The 26,955-nt window shown below is 35.8% G+C and overlaps 2 protein-coding genes across 3 annotated transcripts; both read right to left on the minus strand.

Moving 5' to 3' along the window:
* Positions 1-2,048: 2,048 nt before the first annotated feature.
* On the minus strand, positions 2,049-12,726 carry LOC110935522 (probable disease resistance protein At5g66900). Of its 2 annotated transcripts, XM_035989664.1 has the most exons (8): positions 12,521-12,726; positions 10,232-10,862; positions 8,818-9,188; positions 8,072-8,433; positions 5,639-5,835; positions 4,177-5,060; positions 3,795-3,888; positions 2,049-2,962 (listed from the first exon to the last, which is right to left on the minus strand). In XM_035989664.1, the coding sequence occupies exons 2-6, from the start codon at positions 10,848-10,850 to the stop codon at positions 4,240-4,242; spliced, it is 2,370 nt and encodes a 789-aa protein (XP_035845557.1). In that variant the 5' UTR covers positions 10,851-10,862; positions 12,521-12,726; the 3' UTR covers positions 2,049-2,962; positions 3,795-3,888; positions 4,177-4,239. The 2 variants fall into 2 exon arrangements, with proteins under 2 accessions (XP_035845557.1, XP_022033594.2); XM_022177902.2 differs by lacking the exon at positions 2,049-2,962 and having other exon boundaries at positions 3,568-3,888.
* Positions 12,727-17,485: 4,759 nt separating this feature from the next.
* On the minus strand, positions 17,486-25,998 carry LOC110935523 (protein HOTHEAD). The gene is made up of 6 exons (XM_022177903.2): positions 25,592-25,998; positions 22,109-22,481; positions 20,352-20,662; positions 19,884-20,269; positions 17,836-18,404; positions 17,486-17,753 (listed from the first exon to the last, which is right to left on the minus strand). The coding sequence occupies exons 1-6, from the start codon at positions 25,671-25,673 to the stop codon at positions 17,702-17,704; spliced, it is 1,773 nt and encodes a 590-aa protein (XP_022033595.1). The 5' UTR covers positions 25,674-25,998; the 3' UTR covers positions 17,486-17,701.
* Between the last annotated feature and the right edge of the window lie 957 nt (positions 25,999-26,955).

Here is a 26,955-nt window from a genome sequence, read left to right on the forward strand (position 1 = left end):
CTTTTAGGAATTATAAGTTCAACTATATTGTTATAGATAATATTAGTCAGTTCTAAAATAATTATTTACCAACTTGACTAGATACATAGTAGTAGGTTGTGTTGCATATTTTTAGGGATTATTTGTTAAAAGTAGACTCATATAGATAAGATTAGTTAGGAACTAAAAGTTTGAACTTAGTATGATATAAAGTTAATAAAGATATAAACTCTTATCATTCTATTTTTTTATAAAAACAGTTTATGAAATCTTATAAAAATATAAATTTTTTATATTTGTAAAAACCCGAAATTTAACAATTTAAGTTAAAGCTCTAAAACGTACTTACGAGTCAAATACTATTTTTTATTTTTATAAAAAAGAAAATTTTAAACTTAAAGTTTATTGGATGAGTACTATGTGGATATTTATAAAAAGTTATGAACTTTAAATAATAAAATTATACTTTGTAATTTAACCAATAAAATAAACAAACTTTACAATTATAACAACTTATCTTTTATTTTTTGTCTTTTGATTATTAATTTTTATACAAAAAAAAAACAATATTTTTTGTCTTTTGGTTATTATTTTTTATAAAAGAACAAAACTTTTACATATGTGTAAACTTATGACATATATCCACCACAATAATGTTATCATAAATATTATACAAATAAGAAAACTATCAGAAACGAGTTTTACAATGCAAAGTGTCGCCCCCGCCGCATCGTGCGGGCACCCTACTAGTAATTAATATGTGAAAATGTGTATGTATGTTTGTGAGTTGAAATCCTTCGGTTCCGACTCGAAACCTCTTGGTTTCGAAACGGGAATTCCTTGGTTCCAAACACCCTTCTTTCCTGGACAAATGGACCATATTTACATGGCCATGCCCAGCTGATTTGAGCCCACTCGAAACCCTAAGGGTGTACGGTTTTGGAAAGGGTATAAAACCCTCATTTCAGCTGACATTAAGGATGTTGGCAGCAATCATTTCAGCATACATCAATCCCAAAACATTCCATTATCCTCTCATTCCCTCTCACTCTCCTTATCCACTTTCTCTCTCTAGAAAACCCTAAAAACACACTCAAATCTCTCTTTCTTCCTTGGAATCCGGCGACAATTTTACCCTTCATTCAACGGCAGCTTTGCCCACTTGAAGATAGGTTGCAACCGTGCATTAGGAGCTGTGTTTCATCATTCGCTTTACCCACTCTCGTGTCCACGCTAACCTGGTTAGTTTACAATCTTCATACGATAATAATAAGTGATAAAGGTGCTAGCTTGATGAATGATTTAAGTAGTAAATGATACGGATGACATAACTTGTTTGTGTCTTGTTGTGGTATGAAGATGATATGCTTGTTTGATTGACATAAATGAACTTGTTTGATCAATACTGTTTTGAGTTATGAGATGAATGATATTGAGGATCTTGATTGTTTTTGATGGATGAAACAACGTAGAAGAGGTTGTGTTATGAGATATAGGTTAGATATGTTTAGGAGTATAGTGTCAGGATGATTCATATGATAAAACGGTTATATATGTTACTGTTTAGTGAAATGGATGAAACTGTGTTAAAAGATATAGTGTTAGATCTGTTTTGATGAATGATGAACCTGATAAACTGTTTGAATATTCTAAAAATATTTGAATTTTTTGTGTCTTTGATCTGGTTTAGAGTTTGTCGTTCAATAAGTATCAAAGTTTAACAAGTTTCAAAGTATCACAAGAATCTAGTATCACAAGAGTCGAGTACCAGAAGAATCAAGATTCATATTGTTCATGCATCAAGTCTCACAAGAGCATCATAGAGTAAAAGTTTCACATAGTTTAAGACTCAAATAAGTATCATTAAGTATTACAGGAACGAGACTTGCCAAAAGATAAAATTTTCAAAACGCAGGGTGTTACAATACATCTTAAAACGCCAATAATGCAGCACCAAATGTAACATTGCAGTGGTGATTATCTATACTAGTGAACAGTACAAACACCATAACGTATATGTATATGAAAACACCATAAGAAATGAAACGATAATAAAACGTCATTTCATGTAAACTCTGAAAAACCCCAATGCATGTAACCATTGAAAATGCCAAAAGAACAAAAAAATTGAATTTTAAAATATTACTTGTTGGAACGATGCATGGCGTCAAACGAAATCACATCACCAAACACGTGGTAGTTACGTTTGGCTTGATCATCACACCAAAAAAGTCCCTTCAAACAATTGTCTTCGTCTGTGAAGTAATCATACGAGAAATTAGGTTGGGACTGTTTTTTTTTTCATCCAAATGTCTCACAACCATCTGAGTGTCGTATTCCCCTAAAAAAAGGTTAATTTGCCTCTTGTAGTTCTTAAATTCAACTTTACTTGCACCGACGTCTTCAAAACCGCCAAAACAAGTCTTCATAACATGAAACACCTCGACTGGACCCAAATTCAACTTAGACATGCTGTGTATAACATGCTTCTGGAGCTGAGTGAGGTGTCGTTCAGTTGGAAGAAAATGCTTATCAAGACGTTCAATAAGATCATGGTTGTGCTCTTCAACAAACGTATAGACCTTCCATGATCCAACCTCATAAATTACACATAATAATGCACCACAATCAGTCCTCTTTAAAAAGTTGGATCGCACTAACCGTTCCTTTTGATTGGGGTCCAACGTATCAACCTTCTTGTCCTTATATACCCCAGCTCCCGTACACATGTAATACTTAATATATCTAACACCTTTGGCGTTTATCTTTTCAGTCCCTTTCCTGACTGAAAAACCACAAGCCTTGGCATACGTAAAATATATTGAATAATAATCATCGAGGCTTGTGAATGTCATTGAATAATAATCATCGAGGCTTGTGAATGTCATGTCCATTCCGGGCTTTATTTCTTCACTAACGTCAGGATTGATAAATGGTAAACCAGTTTTGGGGCAAAACCTTTCACTTGAGGAAGCACCTTCGTCTGAGAAAACACAGTGAGGAACAACATTTCAGAAAACATCATTAAAAATAGAAAATGTCTCCTAATAACATTATCGATGAAAATGCGATTAATTGAATAATAAAAAAGACATAATAAACATATAATTTGAAAACGCCATAATACACAAAACATAACTTTATTGATTAACAAATATGATGAATTAACAATACTAATGCAACGTGATAATGAAAACGTCATGAGATGGATAATTAAAAACAGTTAACAACATGAATAATTAAAAAATAACATCATAATGAAAACGCCATAGTTAACAAAAACTGATGTTTACACAAATTAATAAATAGTAATAACTGATGTTTACAAATACTACTAAATAATATTCAAAACTAATTAGGTGTAAAACGCCAACGATCATAAAAACATAACAAAAATACTAGATCTGAAACGACAATTATTATTAATAATGAAAACTCCAATTATTATTAATAATGAAAACTCCAATTATCAGTTCTTACTAATTGTTTAACTACCAATTAAAACGCGAATAAATTGGATACATGAACAACGCCTTTGAAAGCATACAACATGAAATATTAATTGAAAAAAAAATAATGAAACAAGCATAAAAGAACAAAACGCCATATCTGTTATATACGTGTTGCATCATTTGGTGAAACAAAAATATGAAACGTCATCAAATATTACTTTGTCGAACAGAATCCACGTTAGACGTCATAGATCTGAGAAAGCTTGGAAATGAGGTAACAGCTAATACGACATCTTTGGAGTTTTAATTTGAAACAGATTTATAATGCGAATAAGGAGGGAATGTACAAAAGGATAATCGTACCCCTGCATATCATTTAGCGCCCCCTGCCACGTGTTGGGCCAGGATCCGTTCTCACCGTTCTCACACTTTAGGGTGTTTTCTCCTCATCCCGTACCTATATATATATATATATATTTTAAAAGAATTATTAGTTTTCAGATATTGGATAATTTGATTATCCAAAATTTTAGAAATCTATATCTGAATCTGAAAATTCGGATTATCCAGTTTTCAGATATCCGAATTCTTAGATATCCAAATTTTTGGATATTTCGAATACGGATTTTCGGATATTTCGGATTAGGTTTCGGATTCGGATTTTTTGTAACTGTATGCATACAACAACAATAAAATCAAATTTTGTAATCATAAAAACATAAGAAAAAGCAATAACAAAACATACCTATAAGTTTTAGTAGATACACAAGAAAACCAACATGAATAAGCTGCTTTTGTGATTCAACATTCACTTATCATGCCCTTTTGGCATGATCTTGTAAAAGGTATCAAGTGCATCTTCTTCTACCACTTCTACTTTCACATTCTTGAGATCACTCCATCGGTGAGAGACTTCTTCATCACAAACCACTTTCACTTTATCAAAATCCTTGACTAAATTTGGCAACTCATGCAGTTCCGTGCAACCCCTCACATCGATTGATTGTAGACTACTAGTATGCAGTGGCAAGTTGCGCACGTTTAAGCAGTGGGAAAGATCAATCATTCTTAATTTCTTGAGGTGTCTCATTGATTCAGGTAATGTTACGAGCTTCGAGCATGATGCAAGCCGCAACACTTCCAAACTTGATAAGTTTCCAAATTTTTCAGAAAGTGAAGTCAACTCGTGGCAATTATTGATGCTAAGTTTTTTAAGACCAACTAAATTGCATAGCATTGTAGGAAATGTGGCTAAATCATCACAAGATTCTATATCGATCTCCAATAGGCTAGTCAACTTGTTGGAGATTCCTTGGTTGAAACTTTCGCCTATTTTGCACATGATCAATGACAATTTCTGCAAGTTCTCCAACATTAGTACGGTTTTACTAATTGAAGATATGGAAACATGATCCAGCCGTATTCTAGTTAGACCAGATAAATATTGCGGTTCAGGGAAGTTCTCGATCTTTGAGAAGTTATATCCGTAGTTTGTGATGTTTAAAACCTTTAATCTTTTCATGTGCTGCACAAACTGCGGCAAGGGATGCATCTTTGACATGAAATTAAATACAAATACTTCCGCTTTAGGGAATTGAACGTCGTTCCATGCTAAAGCGAATCTTTCATCTGTCATAAACACATTATCAAAGAAACGATATGCTTTTATTATATGTATCAACTAGGGGTGCAAACGAGCCGAGCCGAGCCCGAGCTCGACCAGGCTCGAGCTCGAGCTCGTTTAACATATGAAAGCTCGAGCTCGAGTTCGGCTCGATTCGAGCTTTATTTCTAACGCTCGAGCTCGGCTCGAAGGTAATTTTTCAAGCTCGAGCTCGGCTCGGGCTCGACTCGTTTAGTATTTATTAATTAATTTTTATTAATTATAATTATTGTTATACATATAATTTAGTTATTTTTTATATTTATATAAATGTAAATATTATTATTTAAATATATGTTTAATATATTAATAAAAAATATATAAAAAGAAAGCTCGTTAAGGCTCGCGAGCCGGCTCGAGCTCGATAAGCAAAGCTCGGGCTCGTTTACTAAACGAGCTTGTTTTTAGGCTCGGGCTCGAGCTCGTTTAAGCTCGGCTCGTTCGAGCTTTTTTTCGAGCCGAGCTCAAGTAGCTCGTGGGTAGCTCGGCTTGTTTGCACACCTAGTATCAACTTTCTAACAACAAGGAAATGCATTAAACAGACCTGTGGAAATTGACAATACACGGGCGTTGACAGTTTGTGGCAATAGGGGAAGATCTTGCCCATACGCGTTTATAATCAACGTCTCTCTATGTTCTATTGACTTTTGGCTGTTCAAATGAATAGCTAAGTCCCTCATCACATCATGTTGCATAACAAATTCTTCCACACAATGGTTCCCAATAGTATGTGAATGTTTCCTAGAGTCAAATACAATGTTTCGGTATAAGAATACGATAAACCGTTACCTCTTACCATTTTGGTGGTTTGTTAGTTAGCTTCTTATGACAAAATGAATGTCTATTTTATAGCCCTGCAGGTAGAGGTGTACAAAAAAACCGGTTTTAGAACCGAAACCGTTTTTTTTTTAACCAGTTTTACAACCGAACCGAACCGCCGGTTGTAGACCGGTTAGGATTCTTGATCTGAGAAACCGGTTAATAACTGAAACCGGTTTGGCAAAAACCGTTTTTTTTTGGCAAAAACCGGTTAAAAACCGTTTTTTTTTTTTTTTTTTTTTTTTTTTTTTGCAAAAACCGGTTAAAAACCGGTCATTGTTTTGGACTTGAAAAACCCGTTAGTAACCAAAACCGGTTTTCGTTTTGGATGAAAAAAACCGGTTCGGTTAATAACCGAAACCAGTTTTTGAAAAAAACCGATTTGTACACCCCTACATGCAGGGAAGCTATAGGACCATGATTATATCTTTTAAGATGGCGGTTTTGTAACATGTATACCATTCCCAAACTATAAATAAGCAACTTTTTGGTGTTTCATGGAGTTGTACTCCAAGCATGGGTAGTTTTTTTTTTTTTTTTTTTTTTTTTTTTTTTTTTTTTTTTTTGAAGTTGATTTTTCATTTCTAACCCCAAAGATTTTCATCCTTTGCATTTTAACCCCTTTGTTTTTTTTACTTTGAACCTAAAGTTTTTCATCTTTTGCAATTTAACCCCAACACTTTTTTATTTTCAACTTTGCTCCCCAATACTTTTCATCTTTTGCAAATTATTCGTTTTACGTCTGTGCTAAATTTTGCGAGTTAACACTCCGCAACGTGCGTGTGGGGTTCAACGTTTTTTCGTCTATTTTTCCCGTTTGAGAGACTCGTCTCAAAGCGTCTATTTTTCCCCTGCTTGACAAGTTCGTCGCATCGCGCGGGTCCTTTTTTCCTATATTTTATGTTCCAGTCTAATTTCTTCGCATTAACATGTCACAACGGACGTGCATGGTTCAACAATTTTGCGTCTGCTTTTCGTTCAAAGTTATCTTACCTTTTTATTTATTTTGTTTTTACGAGTTTTTCCGGTATCGGTGGTCGCTGGCAATGGTGTAGCATTGGGGGGGGGGGGGCTTAATACTAGTTAAATATAACCAAAAAGTTGGGAAAGTACCTTTTCGGCGACAAAGTTGCAAGGTTTATAGAAGAAAGCCTATCGAGAATATCCATGGTAGCGGATCCCTCGTCATCATGCTTGTACAAATGCGCCCATATGTCCATAAGTGCCGTGGCGGCTATCTTCTGATCTTCAGGAAATGGTTACGAAAGTGAAACCACAGGGACTGAAATGGTTACGAAAGTGAAACCACAGGGACTGAAATCACAATTTTTAAACTAATGGACTGAAATGGTGATTTTTGACAAACCACAGGGACGAAAACAGTAATTAACTCTTTTTTTTTGAAGTTGATTTTTCATTTCTAACCCCAAAGATTTTCATCCTTTGCATTTTAACCCCTTTGTTTTTTTTACATTGAACCCAAAGTTTTTCATCTTTTGTAATTTAACCCTAACACTTTTTTATTTTCAACTTTGCTCCCCAATACTTTTCATCTTTTGCAAATTATTCGTTTTACATTTCGTGCTAAATTTTGCGTGTTAACACTCTGCAACGTGCGTGTGGGGTTCAACGTTTTTTCGTCTATTTTTCCCGTTTGACAGACTCGTCGCAACGCTTCTAGTTTTCCTCTCCTTGACAAGTTCGTCGCATCGCGCGGGTCCTTTTTTCCTGTATTTTACGTTTCAGTCTAATTTCTTCGCATTAACATGTCACAACGGACGTGCATGGTTCAACAATTTTACGTCTGCTTTTCGTTCGATGTTATTTTTACCTTTTTATTTATTAGTTTTCCCCTCCTTGACAAGTTCGTCGCATCGCGCGGGTCCTTTTTTCCTGTATTTTACGTTTCAGTCTAATTTCTTCGCATTAACATGTCACAACGGACGTGCATGGTTCAACAATTTTACGTCTGCTTTTCGTTCAATGTTATTTTACCTTTTTATTTATTTTGTTTTTACGAGTTTTTCCGGTATCGGTGGTCGCTGGAAGTGGTGTAGCATTGGTGCTACTTGGCACGGTTTACGCCCCCCGTCGCAACGCGGGGGGGGGGGGGGGGGCTTAAGACTAGTTAAATATAACCAAAAAGTTGGGAAAGTACCTTTTCGGCGACAAAGTCGCAAGGTTTATAGAAGAAAGCCTATCGAGAATATCCATGGTAGCGGATCCCTCGTCATCATGCTTGTACAAATGAGCCCATATGTCCATAAGTGCCGTAGCGGCTATCTTCTGATCTTCAGGAAACAGTCCCAAGTCCAGGTAACATTGCTTTAATTCAGGTTCTTTATCAAATAAATACAAACTCTTTTCCAGACATTCTAGTATAGACTGGTCCGAGTCCAAAAGCGAATTATTTCCCGACAGCTTTTTCCACATAACTTCCCAGCGTGCCGGATGTGTCCCCTTTAGCATGCCACCGATCACAGTAAGGGCCAGTGGATGAAACTTGCAACACTTGACCAACTACAGAAATCCATTCATACATATCGGTTTTGGTTCCTTAAAGAGTTAATTACTGTTTTCGTCCCCGTGGTTTGTCAAAAATCACTATTTCAGTCCATTAGTTTAAAAATTGCGATTTCAGTCCCTGTGGTTTCACTTTCGTAACCATTTCAGTCCCTGTATTAATAGAATAATGGATTGAAATGGTTACGAAAGTGAAACCACAGGGACTGAAATGGTTACGAAAGTGAAACCACAGGGGCTGAAATCGCAATTTTTAAACTAATGGACTGAAATAGTGATTTTCGACAAACCACAGGGACGAAAACAGTAATTAACTCTTCCTTTAAATATATAAATCCAAATCGGGTACTAAACACAAAAGACGTTTCGGTTTCACTATACCTTCTTAACAAGTTCATCTGGTATATTACTTTGTTCTGGAGACGCCGACTGACAAAACAGATGGATGGCGTCTTGAGTGTCCAAAGACGCCAATTTATATGTTTTGAATTGCTTAAAAGTGATCCGAGATGTGACGAGAATTTTGTATCGGGGTGACTTGAACTTGAAGTCCGTTATAACGTTACCATGCCATACGTCGTCAAGTACTAAAAGCACTTCAGATTCGTTTTCAGCTAAAAAGCTCCCCCATTGCTGGATTGCAGCGTCGTCACTCGTATTATCAGGCACCTCACCAAGTAAATTTTTGATGATGACTTTCTTGTCGTAGACACGTGAGATTGTAACAAAATAAATGTTTTTACCAAATCTTCCTGCTCAAATGAGAATACTATCGCATTACATGCAAGATTTTTGCAACCATAAAAAGAAAGAAAGATCACGAGTATTGACCAAAGAAAGGCTTTCATATTAAGCTAATGACAAACATTATGAAATTTTAAATATAAGGACCTAAACAAACCATCGTTTGATCTTAAAATCATGTTTAATTTAGCGGATAGATGTGCAACTATTATATCTATTTCATTACATGAATCGCGATTGTCCCCTCCTTTTCATCGGCTCCAGATCAAAAATCACTATTAGGAAATTAACATGCGATGTCTTAAAAATTCAAGCGTGGTGTCACTGTGATCTTTTACGGTCACTGTCACGCCAAAACCATGTGAAAAAAAGGATTTGACGCCATATTCACACAAAAAAGCGTGGACACCATGCCTAAAAATTTAAGACAACATGTGTTAATTTTTGGGTCCTAATAAAGACACACCCCAAAATCTTAATTTCACACCCTGTATACCAGCCATATAATGTTATACGACCCGTATAAAATAATCTGACATGACAAATATTGGGCCGCATAATGTTATACGGCTCGTATAATGTTATACTGCTCATATAGATGGAGAAAATATTAGGTCGTATAACATTCTATACAGGTCGTATAACATTATACGGGCCGTACAACGTTATATGAGGTTTGGGTCGTATAAAATTATATGGGTCGTATAACATTCTATACAGGTCGTATAATGTTATACGGTCCGTATACACGGAGACAAAAAAAATTCTCTAACATTCTTTTTGTGCAACAATCAGTTATACGACACGTATAACTCTATACCGGCCGTATACATGTAGAGGTGTGAAAATAAGATTTTAAGGATGTGGGAATAGTGGGAGCCTTATTTTTTCTTTTACGCTTTTTAGGCACAATGTCATTTTAACATATGTAAAAAGTGGTTGTTTTAGTTCTAATAGTTTGTAAAATATTTAGTATTCATATTAAGTTCATTAGTTCAACTTTAGGAATCGAAATAAATCATCCATTTGTATTGAGTAGCAACATGTATACCTTTTATATAAGGATCATGGCAGAACAACGTTACGAAAGTCGTCTTCCCAGAGCCACCTGCAGCCGAAACAACTACAATTGAGCAATCATCACCGCGAGAATCCTTAAACATCATGTCCTTCAAATCAGTAACTCGGTCATCAAATCCTATAACATCGCCCTTTAGCAATGGAACACTCGACCACCAACCACTTGAACTCCCTTTCTGTAGTCCCCTATTCGGATCTTTCACCACAACCAACGCTTCCTTCACATCCCTCGCCATCTGCAGCTGAAGGTAAATCTGCACATACGTGTGCAACGATTTATTCAAAGCGTCCAACTTCGAAGCGTGACTGTATCTCTCCCATAAATTCAGTTTGATATGGCTGCATTTCTGAACAAGGTTTTCGGCTTGTTGGAGTAGATTAACGAACCCGTCGGTTTCCTCTTTCCGTCGATCAAGTTCCTTGTTTAGTTTCTCCATATCCGCGAAGATAGGGGTCATGCTCTCTATACATTCTTTCATTTCGTTGAGTTGGGCTTTAAAATGCCAAGTTTTCTTTATCGCCGCTATGATGGCAGTTGATACTTTCGAAACTGCGTCTCCTAACAAAGCTCCTCCAAATAACTCACCCATTGATCACTTCAACTGTTTGATCAAACAACAAGTCAACTTAGAGCTTGTGAGTTTGACTTAAAAAAATTGGAGCCGCGTCAACGTCAAAAAGTATTTGATATCATAGATAGATAAGAGTAAATTATAAGAACTTGTACTTTTAGCTAGTGCTGTTCACGAGCCGAACCAAACTGATCGGACCTTTGCTCATGCTCAGTTCGTTTACAAACTGAACCAAACTGAGCGTTTATCAACCGAGGCAAAGTCGAACGAGTGTATGTTGATCCGAGCATTTTCAGAGCGAACGTCGATCGAGTATCGAGCGTGTCGGAACAAAAAAGGAAAGTGATGATGTGAGTGTTTGTTTTAGAGTAAAGTACAGTTTTCGTCCCTGAGGTTTCGTCTAACTAGAACACAAGTATAATTTAACTTATTAGTATAAGTTTCATAAATAACAAGGAATAAAAAACACTTAACTCGTTCTATTGAGATCAACTGAGCGGGAAGATGAATCATTGACCGATTGAAGCAAACCCTTGTTCTATCGGAAGTTCGAAATCGAATTAACCGATCGAAGCAAAATCTGACCAGTGGCGATGGATAAATCAAGTAATGATGGGGGGGGGGGGTTAATCAAGATTTTGTACTTCTGAATCGAATGGTGGGTTTGAGACATGAGTATCGATCAACGCTTCACATATTTCATTGGAGTATTGGACAACGGTCGAAACGTACTGGACTTCAATTCTAATTACGTTAATGGGCTCTATTTGATCTTGGACCAAACATTATTAATGCGGGCCTTTCGTCATTTTATTAAATGTTTGATATATATATATATATATATATATATAAACACACATGTTAAAAAATAAATGGAGGCAACCGAGCCGAACCGAACCAAGCGGACCTTTGCTCGTGCTTGGTTCGTTTACAAACCGAACCGATTTTAACCGACCATCTTTTTTAATCAAGTTGAATCAAACGTGCAAATTCCGAGCATTTTTCGAGTTAGCATCGAACGAGTGTCGAGCAATTTGAACAACCCTACTAAATAGCTACACAACAATTATCTCATGTACCCAATTGGGTATATAGTATGGTGTATCAATATGAAATTAATCGATAATTAATATTAAGAGCAATTCAACCATTCAAGACCACAACAATTATTGTTATAGAAGCATAGTCTAATTTTCAAACTTCTTAAACTAACAAGTCCTTAACCAGCGGTGTTTCAATTTTTTTTTACGTCAAAACGCAAATAAAAATAAGCACGAATACCTATTATATTTAATCCGACTCATTTTCAAGAAAAAAAATTTACGTCAAAATGTAGACCAACCGAAAGGTACATGATAATAAGCATAAAAATATATTATATTTGATCCGACTCATTTTTAAAGAAAATTTACGTCGAAACATAAATCAACTTAAATTTATACTCACATGTATATAAAAATAAACACGTAAAACTCGATTACAAAGTTTCAGAAAACTAAAAGGTTGTAAGTATTAATATTGAAAGTTAAGGGATAAAGTATAAAACAAAATATAAAAAGACAAAAATAAGAGCATAAAAGACAAAAGAATAAAGAAAAAAACATTAAAGCACTAATCACCAAGTTTGATAATTGTGTTATAGATAACTAAATACGATAACTAAAACGAGAGATTAGTCGCAAATGTACCTGAATAATGTTTTAAAATCCGGTTTTTATATCGTACCGGATCGGGCTCGAGAACGGTTTAACCTAGTGTATCGAGTGGTTCAACCAGGTGTACCGGACGGTTTAACCGGTTCTACCGGACAGTTCAACCGGTACTACCGGCTGGTTTGAACCGGTTTTTAAAACATTGCCTGAATGAGTCAGGTTTAGGGTGTCGGAACTTCTGGGGCCTCACTGATGCTTATGATTTTCTAATGATCAAATGGGGTTTTGAAGGTTGCAAAGAAAGAGAGGAAATTTCGAGGAACGTTGGTCGTCTCTCTACACGTAATTTACGCGACACTGGGACAAGAGGAAGCAACCTGGAAGGAAGGAAGTCCCTGGTTGACTAATTAAACTTAATTAATAATTTTTTCTTCTTTAATTTTTCCATTACTTTATTTCTTAAACTACTAGACAAATTCCCTAGTGGGTTGCGTGGAAAGTTTGATATGTACAGGTTTGATTCATTATACTAACAATGCCGACACTTGACGCAGCAACCGAAAGAAAAGACACAAAAAATAAAGTCATAATATGTCGAAAGAATATATACCGACATGTGTTTTACGTTAATCGAAAATCATAAAAACGTGGTAACGATTCCAATACTACCGATACGGAAATCAGTGTTGTTTGGTCGTAATATGTTCGGTTCATTTCGGCACCGGTACAAAGGAAATTCTATATTTTGAATACAAAATCCATTTTCAACATTGTTTGATTGGAATCAGAACGTAATTTATATCAGAAACCATAAAAACGAACGTTGGTTCCACTACCGAAGTTGTTAGGATCGTATTGGTCTGGTTCGTCACGCTAAAGTACAGAAAAACACTATATTTAACCCGCTCGAGTTTTAACAAAACTTATATTGAAACGTAAATATAAATAAGTACGGCACAAAGGCACAAAGCCACAAAGGTATATATTCGGAATTTATAAATCACTACATTCTATTATTAGAATAACAAAATATTTAATGTGAGATAGCTTTGTTAACATATACGTTTGTGAGTTGTTTCACAGTAAGTATCACAGAAGTTATGTGCATTCTTAGTCGTGCCGCGAGAAGCACTCTTTATTGGTAGTGGGTCGATCTGGGTGGATTGTCCTATGTATGTGTAGTAACCAAGTCAGGTTGGTTTGGGTGACGTGTTAAGACCTAGATGTTAGGGATGTTCAAGATCGGATTATCTGGTTTTTGGATATCCGAAAATTTGGAATAGTGAATATTAATATCTGAACCCGTATCCGAAATATCGGATATCCGATTTTCGGATATCCAAAATTTCGGATACGGATTCGGATATTCAAACGGATATCTGAATTCATAAAAAATTCAAAAAAATTGTTTTCTTGCATAGATTAAAACTAAACCTATATTCGATTTTCCAAATATTTCAACGTTAAAAACAACGAACTTTTATAAATCCACATTCGAATCCGATTATTTACTATATTTCAAACTAAACTTAGTGCTCATAAATATATATATATAGGATGATTTAATTAATTACGGGTAGATGTGTCATTTAGCTTGTTTTAAACATGGAAATAATAATCATCCCATAAATCACTCCACATTTCTAGTGATTCTCTCTCTTTCTTTCCTTCTCTCCTTAATGAAGAAACACAACGCTAAGAAAACACATCGTGAATCATACAATATCACACATCGTGAAGAAACCCAAGAAAACATATCGTGAATCATACAATGTAACACAACGTCATTTAACTTGTATGGTGTGTTATACAATATAACACATCATGAAGAACCCAAAAATTATATAACACAAGATCAAGAAACCACAAAAGACATGTCATTTGTGAATCATAACTGGTATAACACGTTGTGAATTAACCTGTAACTAGTAAAACACATCATCAAGAAATTATAAATACAACTCCTTCCTAAAAACACGTTAATAATTACAAAATACATCTCCTTCCTAAAAAAATATGATATAACACATTGCGAATTAACTTGTAATTGGTAAAACACATCGTCAAGAAATTATTCATGAAGGATTGCAGCTGGTAAAACACATGTTACATTGTGAATGTTTAAAACACAACGACAACAAATTCTCTAATTAATCCAATTATAAACTCCTAAAGCACAACAGTATTGGTCTGCTTGCTGTTAAAACTTAAAACACACTGTCAAGAAATCCTCTAACATTAATTCAATATCGTAATCATTGTTAGATAAATCATACAATTGCTACAACACATCAAACAAAAATTCAAGTTATGCAATATCATAAAACTTTACCATCACCACAATCAACCATAACATTTGACGCCATGATTTTGATCAGTAAATATGTTATGAAAAATTAGATGCAATATGAATGCTCTGGGAATATGTTTTATCAATTGTATAATTTAAACGAAAATGTCGATTTGATTTCAATGAGATATCTACTTTCCTAAATTATCTGCTTAGTTAGTTAATCTATTAATATAATCCATAATTACAATAATAATTAAATTACCTTAATACCCTTTTAATTAAAAACTCCAATTGCCACATGTCACATGTAGAAGACTTCCTACACTTTGTATGAAAAAATGGCTTTGTAGCCAACTCCTACCCTATATATATATTTAAAAAGAATTATTAGTTTTCGAATATCGGATAATCCGATTATTCGAAAATTTTAGAAATCTATATCCGAATTCGAAAATTCGGATTATCCGGTTTTCAGATATCCGAATTTTCGGATATCCAAAATTTCGGATATTTCGAATACGGATTTTCGGATATTTTGGATTCGGTTTCAGATCCGGATTTTTTGAACACCTAGATGTGGGGAAACTTGGATGACAAGTCTTGAGTGATGGTAATGGTTAGGTTGTGATGGGTTAACATGATTACAAGTTTAATTTAAACTGAGTTCCTGTGTTTATAATTAAAGTATTTTGATATCACTTTACTGTTTAAACTTAAATGTTAGAATTCGCTCAACGTAATTGACTTTTACGTGCATGTTAGATTGATTGCAGGCAATTTTTGGGGTATATGGAGCTCTTGATGCGCATGTTAAGCTTCTCGAGGTTGTGGCAAGGCATTCGTGTGACATTTCACTTTTGGGTTTAAAGTGACTATTAGGTGTTGTTTGTTTTTAAAGAGGTAAAATGTCTGCAGTTTGCGGACCACATCTGCAGACATCTGTAGAAGAAGAGGTGGACAAACCTCTGCAGTCTGCAAGAAGAAGACTGTTTGTTTTTTAACGTATGCAGACTTCTAAAATAAACTGGTGGTGGTGTACGGACGGTGGTGGTGGTGCTGGACGATGATGGTGGTAGACTGTGGTGGTGGGTGGTGGACGGTGGTGGGTGGTAGACGGTAGTGGGTGGTGGTGGTGGTGATGGACGGTGGATGGTGATGGTGAACGATGATGGTGGTGGTGATGGACGGTGGTGGTGGGTGGTGGTGTTTAACCCTATGCAGAACTTAGAAGATATTAGAAGTTGTTGGGCCAAGTCTGCACCAAGAAGAGCTCGCGCAGACGATTTTCAGTGGAACGTCTTCGGAAAAACAAACAGTCTGTGCGTGACAATGTCTGCGCGTGGTCTGCGCGGCGCAGATAGAAGAGCCTGCGCGTAGATTTTCAGAAAAAACAAACACACCTTAGGTGCTGTTTGTTTTTTCTACGGCAAAAGGTCTGCAGTCTGCGGACCACATCTGCAGGCATCTGCAGGAGAAGGGGTGGACCAAATGTCTGCAGTCTGCAAGTAGAAGAGGGTTTGTTTTTTTCTACAAAACCACTTCACACACACCACACACACAATAGCTCTGCCTTCTCTCTACAAACTCTCTCTCTCTACAATCTGTCACCACCACCGCCAAAGCACCACCACCACTGCACCACCACCGCCATCACACCACCGCCGTCACACCACCGCCTCTCTCTCTCTACGGTCTCTCTCACTTACCGATCTCGCTCTCCCTCTCTCTCTCCTTTCTTCCACTGTCGCCGCCGCACGCCGTACCGTCAATGGTGGTCGGTCGTTTAATCTGTAACAGGGGGTGTCAATGGTGGTCGGCTGGAGAAGCTCACCGGAAAGGCGGCTCCGGTCGCCGGCTGAAGAGGTTGTCGGCATGTGGAGGTGGAGGGGGTGGTCTCTCTCTCACCGATCTCTCTATCTTCTTTCTCTCTCTCTCTCTTCTTTCTCTCTCTCTCTACGGTGGTGGTGGTGATGTATCAGGTTGCGGAGTTATTTGGGGGTTTTGTCGGTGGTGGCAAAGGAGGTGGTGTCGGAGGTGGAGGTGGTGGAGGTGGTGGCAGAGGAGGTGGTGTCGGCTGGAGGGAGAAGAGTAGAAGAGGAGAAGAGATTTGAAGAGTTTGGCAGACTTGGGGACATGTCTGCTTGGGGAAGAGGTGAGGAAGAGGTAAAATGTGAGAAGCTCTTCCGGAAAACAAACGAGCTGCAGACCTCAAACGTCTGCGCGCATCTGCGCGACGCAGACATAAGTGCCAAAAGTGCCACTTCTGGCCAAAAAACAAACACCATCTTTGTAAATATATTTTAGTTTTTTTCTTACTTTAAAACTTCTTGTTGCGTATTTGTAAAAGAAAAATGAGTCTTTTGAATTAAAATGGTGCGAAGCTATAAGGTGCCTGGTCTGGACCTTACAAAATTTCAAGCATTATCTGTTTTCTTATTTCTTTAGTGATTTAGAAGTGTCAAACTTTAGTTCTATTGGTCTTTGTCTCTTTGAAGCTTATGAAAATCGAATAAATTTGTTAAAAAGTTTTGTTTTTATTTTGATTTGCTAGAGATCGCAAGTACACACCCAAAGTGTTTTCACAGCGTTTGTATAAAGTTTACATAGTTAGTCATTTGTTTTATAATGCTGGCATTATTGATTTATTTTTGTTTGGTATAACATCATGGTACGTTTAGAAAAGTCTTTTTAGGTCTCAAACGTTGGAGTTTTTGCTTCAACAAGATAATTTGCATAGGTAACTAGTCACGCAATCATAAAGTTTTCTAGACATTTTTGGTCGCTAAATGGACCCAAGTTGTGCCAACTTAAGTCCTTGATGTCTACTACTTGCAAATAATTTCTACCTTAATTAACAATATTTGACAATTAGTACACGAATTCACTGATGAACACCACACACTACTCGAATTCATCTTCGCAATCTATTTGTTTTCCCTAGCTAACCTTTCTCGCAAAATCTTGACTCCCATGTACCTACATTGCAACGTATCACCGTGTTAATATCACACAAATAAAAAGGACGAAAAACTTAACATGTTATCTAGGTATACAATACCTTCCCATCATCATAACCGTGGCTTGGGGATTTGTGCCAGGCGATTCGTCAAAAGTTGACCCATCTATGACACGAAGCCTGTGAACACCCATAACCTCGTAATTAGTGTTCACCACCTGGCCTACATGACACCCGCCATGATAGTGCCAGATTGTGATCACTGTATCTCGACAAAACTGCTCGAGTGACTTTGTATCATTTGTGTGTCTAGGTATCAAATTGACGTTGGCGGTTACACTCATGTTGAGGAGTTTTTTGATGGTTTTTCGGTCACATTGAGTGAAGTTGAGGAACGGTTTAGACCTAACGAGTTTCTCAACAATTCGGATCCCGTTAACACACGCCTTTAAATCTTGAACGTGACTAAAATAGTTAAATGTGACGGATGGATTGTCGTCGGCATTGGTGTTGACCAATTTGAGCTCCCCTTTTGACTTTGGGTAAGCAATCTTTGACAAGATAAAACCTCCATGAAATGCTTCATATGGGATATCCTTCTTGTTTCTTTTGTATGATTCTATTGCCTCATGTGTTCTTTGTTTTGGAGGAATCGTTGACAGTTGTCCAATCTGTCACAAATAACACATAATTAAGCAAACTTTCAAGATTGGAGGAACTATAACTTTTTTTATAGTTTATAACAAATTACCATGAAAATCTTGATAAAATCATCTAGACCGTACACTTGTCAATAATTTATTTGAAAAGTTGACGTATAAACACCATTGACACACTAGCATCATACCGCTAACATGTATTACGGGTTGTATGATAGAATGCAAAAGTGATGGTCATGTGATACAACAAAAAACCCTCATATGGGTCGTATGAGGGCCAAGTCATATGACCCCATATAGGGTTGTAAACGAACCGAACGTTCAGCGAACAGTTCATGAACTGTTCGGCGGGAAGTTCGTTTATGTTCGTTCGATTAGCTTAACGAACAAACATGAACAAAAAATTTTGTTCAGTTAGCTTAGCAAACGAACACGAACACAGGTCTCGTTCGTTCGACTACGTTCGTGAACGTTCGATAATATGTTCGGTTACGTTCGTTTGTGTTCGTTTGGTTATATTAAATAAATAATAAACAATAAACCTTTTATCTAAGCATATTGAAAACTTGAAACACTAATTTTTTCTTAGTTAGCTAAAATTTGGATATTCTAAGACATTTTTGAATTACGTCTAAGAGCATTCACAATTAAATCTCTTACTCCATCTTTATAATTGCACTAAAAAACACTACCTTTTCTCTCTTCTTTTCAATTAAATAATATTTTTTTATACTTTTACCATTACCTTTTTTTTTTCTCCTCCACTCACAACCACTTTCAAAAATATTAAGAAATTATAGAGGTAAAAAGTATTCTCCAATTTACTGATAAACAATAACTTTTTCTGCTTTTTTTCTCTCTCCTCCACTCACAACAAGTTACAACCACTCTCACAAATATAAAGGTTACACTCACATACATATAGAGAATCCATTGTGAATGCTCTAAGTTAGTTAAATTTGATTCATCGTTTGGTGGTGTAGTAGACTTCTTGTGTTTTGATTTATCATTTAATGGTTGTATTCAACTACTTACATCCAATGTTTTTATTTTTTTTATTTTCAAGTTAAATGTTCGTTTGCGTTCGTTTTTATTTGCTTGCGTTCGTTTATGTTCGAGACCAGTGTTCATGAACTGTTCGTGAACAACTGAATTTCCTTAACGAACGAACACGAACATAAACTTATGTTCGGTATGCGTTCGTGAACAGTTCGCGAACATGTTAATTTCCTTAACAAACGAACACGAACATGGCCTTGTTCATGTTCGTTCGGTTCGTTTACAGCCCTAACCCTATACGATGTTTTGACTAACAAAAAGTCAAAAATATATGATGTGATCTTTAACAAAATCACACGAGCTTTTTTGTTCAATCATACGACAAATATGGATTTTGTGATAGTTAAATAATAATAAATACTTTATTAGATATTTTTAAAATTTATCTTGCAAATTATATCATTAGTCACAATATAATGTTTTTACACTAACCTCAGCCGAAGCAATACCATGGTGGCAACTAATACTATCCTTAGATTGACCATAACCGCTACTAGCTTCAATATACACACCCTTTTTCGTAATCCCGACGGTTTCGATCAGCGACTGCTTGACGGGTTTTCTGAAAGGAACATAAATAGTATTCATAGGATTGTCCGACATATCTTTCCCGACGAATTTGTTATCGTGCACGACAGAAATGTTTAGTTTCTCAAGCTCGGCTTTTGGTCCTATCCCACTAAGCAATAGTAGTTGCGGGCTTCCAATCGCCCCACACGTCACGATAACCTCACTCCCGTGCCTCCTAGAAATAAACGCTTCATGACGAACCCCATTTTCGTCGTTAAAAACCACTCCGACTGCCCTTGGCTTCTTCCCTATTTTTAACATAAGTGTCACGTTACAAATAAATGATTGCCCCTATAAAAACACATTAAAAAGTTATTTACATTAGCATACCAGTCATGTCAAATATAATCTTCTGAGCTTTTGCGTGAATCAACACGTCAATATTTTTAGGGTTTGAAGAAGCTAATAACTCAGCAGCAGTGTGTCGACGACCATACTTATCAAAAATGGTCCCACCAACCTTTGTACCATATAAATGGTCATATGTAAACCCGTTATCAGGTGAAACCCCGGCATCTAGTAAACCGTCATGAACCGCTCTTTGCCACGGTTCGAACAAGGGTTCGTGAACAATTTGCTTTTCAACCCATGGGTATGATTCATTCACCAATTTTGCGTCCCATCCCATTCTCTTGATATATCTAAACAAACCAAACGATTACGTAGTTAATAATTGTTTTTTTTTTTCAATAAAATATGAACGGTTTGGAAAAAAAATATATATATTTTGTATTGTTATATTTTCTTAAATTGTAAACAGAAACAATAAGAAAAAAGGGTGTCGACGTTTCTTCAAAAAAAAAAAAAAACCTTATACTAAACGTTTAAACCAAACTGTATACAAATATATCAAATTTGAAACTTGTTATTATTACTACTACTATTGTGTTATTTAAAAGTCATCTTTTACGTTATTAAATAGAAAAATTTACCTTTTGTTACGAAAAGTACAAATGAGAACACATTTTCTTGTGTAAAAGTTCAAAAAAGTTAGTTATATGAAAATGTAAAGTTCAAAAAAGTTAGTTATATGAAAATGTAACTTTAAAAGTAATTTTTTAAAAGTTGTATACATCAAATATAAATTTGAAAGCCTGATAATATATAAGTGTAAAGTTGAACACTTATATAATAGCCTTGTTGATGCTAAGGCCACAGTGTGTGCTTAACGCCACCCTGTTCACCTCAACATTTATGACACCCCGAGTCGCTAATCACCATCTCATCGCAGTTAAGAGGGAGGCGTTATAGGCTCTCTATCATGGTGCTAACGAGCAAAAAAGGGGTGTGTAGATGGCCCCCACCTCTTTTCAACCACAAAAATCTTTTTTGTTTTTAATTTTGTTTAATATTTTAAACCATTGCATGCATGTTAAAGGGAGTGGCTTTAAAGCCTCCATATGACGTGGCACCGAAGTGGATCTGACATGGCGTGATAAAGCATCTAGGGGCTTTATACCACACCCTCCAGCCTAACCGTTAAAAATGAGTCAAATGACCTATTAAATGTTATAAGTTATTCTCTAGGCAATGAAAAAACAATAAAGGGTACATCAAAGGTTAATCATGGCTTTGCAATCACACTTAAGTTATGTAGTACTCAATAATTCAATATAGTGGTTAATAAATCAATTCTAGTAGTTCATGGTTATGATAAAATATTTAACTTTTTTCTTTCTTATTTTTTATATTTGAGTCTAATTAAAATAAATTATCTGTTACAGATATAACTATATATAAGTTAGTAAAGTAATTACATATTAATTAACCATAAGATGTTATTTTATAAGTAAATTTAAACCTATTATTTCAAGCAAATAATAGTTGTTTAACCTTTTTTGAACCTCAGAGGATTTTTTTATAAAATTCAAAGAACTAGCAAGACGCTAGAACAAGTATACTTAGAACATATAAACACCAAAAGACGTTTAGGCCTTTATATATCAATCATTTTAATAAACAATCTAAAACATTCAAGATAATTGTTTATTGTTCAATCAACATATAATAAACACGTAAACGCTTTTAACAATCGATCTCAAACAGTTAAGATAACGTAGATTAGAAAAGCTTAGAGAGAGATGTACCTTGCGCTTGCTCGAGTGTAAAATCCTGCATTGATGGAAGTGCCACCACCTAAAACCCTAGCTCTTGCATTGTAGACTCCATCATTAGACACAAAGTATTGTGAAGGTGAAGTATTAGAAGTGTCCGCAAGTGTAAGATGGAAATTTGACAAAAAGGACACATTTCTATTTGTAAAAGGGACACCACCCCTTTCAAGTAATAACACATTGTATTTTTGGGACAATGTGGCTGCCAATGGACACCCTGCTGTACCACCCCCTACAACAATGTAGTCATACCCCTTTTCACCTTGGTTAGAGGACGAAGACGGAGATGAGAACGAGCTCGCCCATCGAATAAAAGAGAACTGAGTTTGCCAATGCTTGTAATCACCTGCATTGTGTAAGTGAAGTTACTAAATTGCCACTTGGAACAAGGTTTGTGGATATGTTTTCCCCAAAGGTGGCACCTTTTGTGCAAAAAGATTGCAACTTGGACAAACCCAGAAATCATTTTCGTCCTCATGGGTTGTTCACTTTTGCTATTATAGGCTAATTTTCAAAAATGCACCAGTTTCCTCCCTGACATACTAGAAACGTGTCACTTCAATCCAAAAATTAAAACCCAGTTAAGTCAGACATGTTAATTGCAGGGTATTATTGTCAATTCATATATCTTTTATTTTCACCTTATTTTATTAATTGACAATAATACCCTTCATTTAACCTGTCTGACTTAACTGGGTTTTAATTTTTTGACTGAAGTGGCACGTTTCCAGTATGTCAGGGAGGAAACTGGTGCATTTTTGAAAATTGGTCTGAAATGGCAAAAGTGAATAAACACTAGGACGAAAATGGCATTAACTCAATAAAATGAGATAAAAAAATAAAAAACCCTTAAATATTTAATTTTCCTTCTAATTGATATACCTCAAAACTTTGTGTGTCAAAAGTCAAAAAGGTTTAGTAAACAATGGAGCAAAGCGGTTTCTTTGGGGGAAATTAAGGGGCTTCGGTTTAAGGATGAGGCAAAGCCTTTGTCTCACCTTTTTTATGCTGATGATGCTTTGATAGTGGGGGAGTGGTCTAAGGTTAACATGGATAATGTGGCTAGGGTGCTTCGGGTTTTTCATTTATGCTCGGGTTTAAAAATAAACATCCAGAAATCATATTTGTATGGGATCGGTTTAGAGGGCAGTGAAGTGGAAAGCATGGCTTCGGTTATTGGGTGTAGAGTGGGAGTTCTCCCTTTTGATTATTTGGGTATTAGAGTTGGAGCTAACATGACCAAGTCTTGTCATTGGAGCACGGTTATTGAGACTATCAAAAATAGGCTTTCCTCATGGAAGGCTAAAACTTTATCCATGGGAGGGAGATTGACGCTTATTAAGTCGGTGTTATCTAGTCTTCCAATTTATTACTTGTCCATTTATAAGGCGCCGGTGAAGGTGTTGGATCAAATGGAGCGTCTGATGAGAAACTTTTTATGGACAGGTACAGATGAGGTGAAAAAAGCCCATTGGGTGTCTTGGGAAGTGGTCACTACTTCCAAGAAAAAGGGGGGGTTGGGGATATCGAGATTGGGTGACGTTAATTTGGCTTTACTGGCGAAATGGGGGTGGAGATTCACGGTCGAGTGTGGATCGAGGTGGCGGGAGATCATTGAATCTGTCCATGGTGGGAGGGGATGTTGGTGTTTTTTGCCGGTTAAAAAAGCTATTCAGGGTTGTTGGAAGACGATTGTGAAGTATTTGGAGTCAACCCGGATACAAGGTAAGTCGATTCATCAGCTGATTCGGGGTATAGTGGGACATGGTGAAAGAATTTGCTTTTGGTCAGATCATTGGTTTGGTGATGTGATATTAAAAATTAGATGGCCTTGTCTTTACAAATTAGAGAAAAATAAAAAGTGCAAGGTGAGGGATAGAGTCGCCCAAGGTAGGGATGGGTTGGTTTTTAATGGGAATTGGTATAGACTTCCACGATCAGTTGAGGAGTTGTCCGAGTTCCAGGACTTGGAAAGAATGTTATTAGCCTGTAAGATTGGTGGTTCTAGAGATTCTTGGGCTTGGGGCGATAGGTCAAATGGCTCTTTCACAGTCGCAAAATGTAAAGAGATGCTAATTGATGGGAGGAATGGGCCGATTGATACACACATGAAATGGGAAGGTTGGGTTCCTTTAAAAGTCAATTTGATTGCTTGGCGGGCTGAACTCGACAGATTACCCACCAGGGTCGCCTTGGTTAGAAGACGTATTAATATTCCAGATATGTCTTGCCCGCTTTGTAGCACTGCGGATGAGGATTTAAAGCACTTGTTGGTGGGCTGTGGCTTTGCTTATGGAGTGTGGAGTGGTATTTGTAAGTGGTGTAAGTTGGATCCTTTCTTTGCTTACGATTATGATGATTTATTAATGTTGTACAAGAATGTCCATGGTGGTAAGTGGAGGAAAAAGATAATTAGAGGAATCGTGATGGTCACAACTTGGGCTTTATGGAACACTCGGAATGTAAAGATATTCCAAGATAAAGATACGAAGATAATGGAGGTGGTGGCTGAAGTGAAATCAAGGTCTTTTCTATGGTTAAAAAATAGGTCGAAGTTTAAATGTATAGATTGGAAGGATTGGGCCATTTATCCATTGTACATGTGTATTTAGTTTTTGGCGGTTCTCGTGTTTGAGGGCTAGCCGTTTTTAATGATAGTCAATGTTCAAAAAAAAAAAAGTCAAAAAGGTTTGAATAGTTTAGCTGAGTAGTCAAAACTTTGAATATATATATTTTTACAAAGTTGCCACCTTGTGGCAAAAACCAGAAGTCTTTTATGGGCCATATTGCCATAATATAATGTTTTTGTTCCATACTTGCAAAAGACAAAACCCATAGATAAAATGAGATAATAAGCAATTAATAACTAAAACCCCAGAAAACTTCTTTCCTAAAATAGCCAACTTATTGTGCCAAAGCTTAAAAACCTTGATTTGAATGGTCTGCTCAAGTCTTTGAAACTGATCTGTCTATCAGAATATATATATATATATATATATGTATTTATTTATATATATATACATATACATATACATATACATATACATATACATATACATATACATATATAACAAAATGTATATATTCAAGAGAATGAAGTAAAAGAATTGCAATCATCTTAACATGGTTTACAAGTCTTTCCAAAAGAAAAGCACCAGAAACCCTAAACACACACACACACACACATATATATATATATATATATATATATATATATATATATATATATATATATATTTGCAAAAACTTGAAGTTACCCACTATAAACCAAGAATTAACATGACATAAAAACAAGAATCAACAAATTTTTATATGTGACATATGACTGTATATACACATTTTTGGACATATGTGTATGTGAATACACACACATACATATATATATTTTATATATATATATATATATATAGATATATATATATATATAGAGAGAGAGAGAGAGAGAAGAATAAGTACCATGAGAGGGGGTGAGGAGGGTGGCAAGACAAGAAGAAAAGAGAAAAATGAAGAGAGAGAGCTTCTTGTAGCTCATTTTCATTGGATCCAAAGAGACTGATGAAACCAACTTGTTTGGGCTGTGGGCAAATGTGGTTGGTCTTGTTGTGTGTGTAAAACACCCTGCTGCTTACATGCTAATCATCACATACTCATGTCCACTTATATATACTCCACTTCTATGGACTATCCATATACACCTGTATATCATTTATTATAATTATAATAGAAAATAATGAAAAAAATAAGCTACTATTTCTGTGTTTCAAAAATTATTCTACATAGCTGTAAAAAGAGAGGAATTATGGCATCAATAATGTAAGGAAGATAGAGCAATAAATGATCACTAGCTAGCTCCATCTTCCTCCTATACACACACACACACATATATATATATACATATATATAATATGATGAATCAATGTTTACAGATGAGTTTGGTGTGGATATAACTTAATGCAAGCTTCTTAGAGCAAGGTTTTGAATAAATTAAATTAATAAGAAGTTTAATATGCATCATGTTGAGTAGTTACAAGTACAAACGTTTATAGAACATGGCAAATGTTTAGGAATGCATAAAAGCTTCCTGCAGGCATAAATAAAATGAGTACTAGTTCAACTAACTTATAGGTTAACTTTCACTCTAAGGATGAATATGGCTACAAAGTTTACTTAAAGTAAACACTACGTCAAAAAAGGGCTATGGCCACACATTTGCCCAAACCGTCTTGCCACACACTCAAATAAATGTGTGGCTAAAGATCATTCAGAACACTTTTCGTCACACATTTCATTTTTCATGTAACCATTGTAAAATAGTTGAAACCATTAGTCACACTTAAACAAAAAAATGTGACATTTACTAGCTACACTCGAAAAAGTGTTGCCAAATGTGACCAACAGCCACAACATTTGTTTGATTTTTGATTCATGTGACTAAAAATACATTAGTTCGAAACTTTTAGCCACACTTTAAAAAAAATTGTGACACGCTAGAAAAGTGTGGTTAAATGTGACTTACAGCCATGATTCTGTTTTAATGATGTGACTAAAAACAATAAATATGGTCACTTATTTTAGTTTATGTGACCAAAACATGTTGTTTATTAGTCACTTAGAAGTTTTAAGACTATTAATAGTATATGGTCACACATTAATTGCTTCATGTGACCATCAACCCTCCACCTCCAATTGGAACCCTAATCTCACCTGCTGCCATACGTCCACCTTCACCTCGTATAACAGTGCATCAACATCGAATTGAAGCTCATCTTAGTTTGGTAGGTGATTTACACCAAAAATTTTAAAAAAGTTTTGAGTCTGGT

The sequence above is a fragment of the Helianthus annuus genome, chromosome 4, assembly GCF_002127325.2.
Source record: "Helianthus annuus cultivar XRQ/B chromosome 4, HanXRQr2.0-SUNRISE, whole genome shotgun sequence".
In the NCBI taxonomy this organism is placed as follows: domain Eukaryota; kingdom Viridiplantae; phylum Streptophyta; class Magnoliopsida; order Asterales; family Asteraceae; genus Helianthus; species Helianthus annuus.

What these genes read in the sequence shown, in the direction of transcription:
- LOC110935523 (XM_022177903.2), bottom strand. Translation starts at nt 25,673, where the DNA reads ATGAAAATGAGCTACAAGAAGCTCTCTCTCTTCATTTTTCTCTTTTCT. An exon ending in CCTCCTCACCCCCTCTCATG is followed by an intron (nt 22,482 to 25,591) that starts GTACTTATTCTT and finishes TACACAATGCAG; the next exon opens with GTGATTACAAGCATTGGCAA. An exon ending in ATGGTATTGCTTCGGCTGAG is followed by an intron (nt 18,405 to 19,883) that starts GTTAGTGTAAAA and finishes TATTTGTGACAG; the next exon opens with ATTGGACAACTGTCAACGAT.
- LOC110935522 (XM_035989664.1), bottom strand. Translation starts at nt 10,850, where the DNA reads ATGGGTGAGTTATTTGGAGGAGCTTTGTTAGGAGACGCAGTTTCGAAA. An exon ending in GCGACTTTGTCGCCGAAAAG is followed by an intron (nt 5,836 to 8,071) that starts GTACTTTCCCAA and finishes ATTTGACTCTAG; the next exon opens with GAAACATTCACATACTATTG. An exon ending in TGTATTGTCAATTTCCACAG is followed by an intron (nt 5,061 to 5,638) that starts GTCTGTTTAATG and finishes TGTTTATGACAG; the next exon opens with ATGAAAGATTCGCTTTAGCA.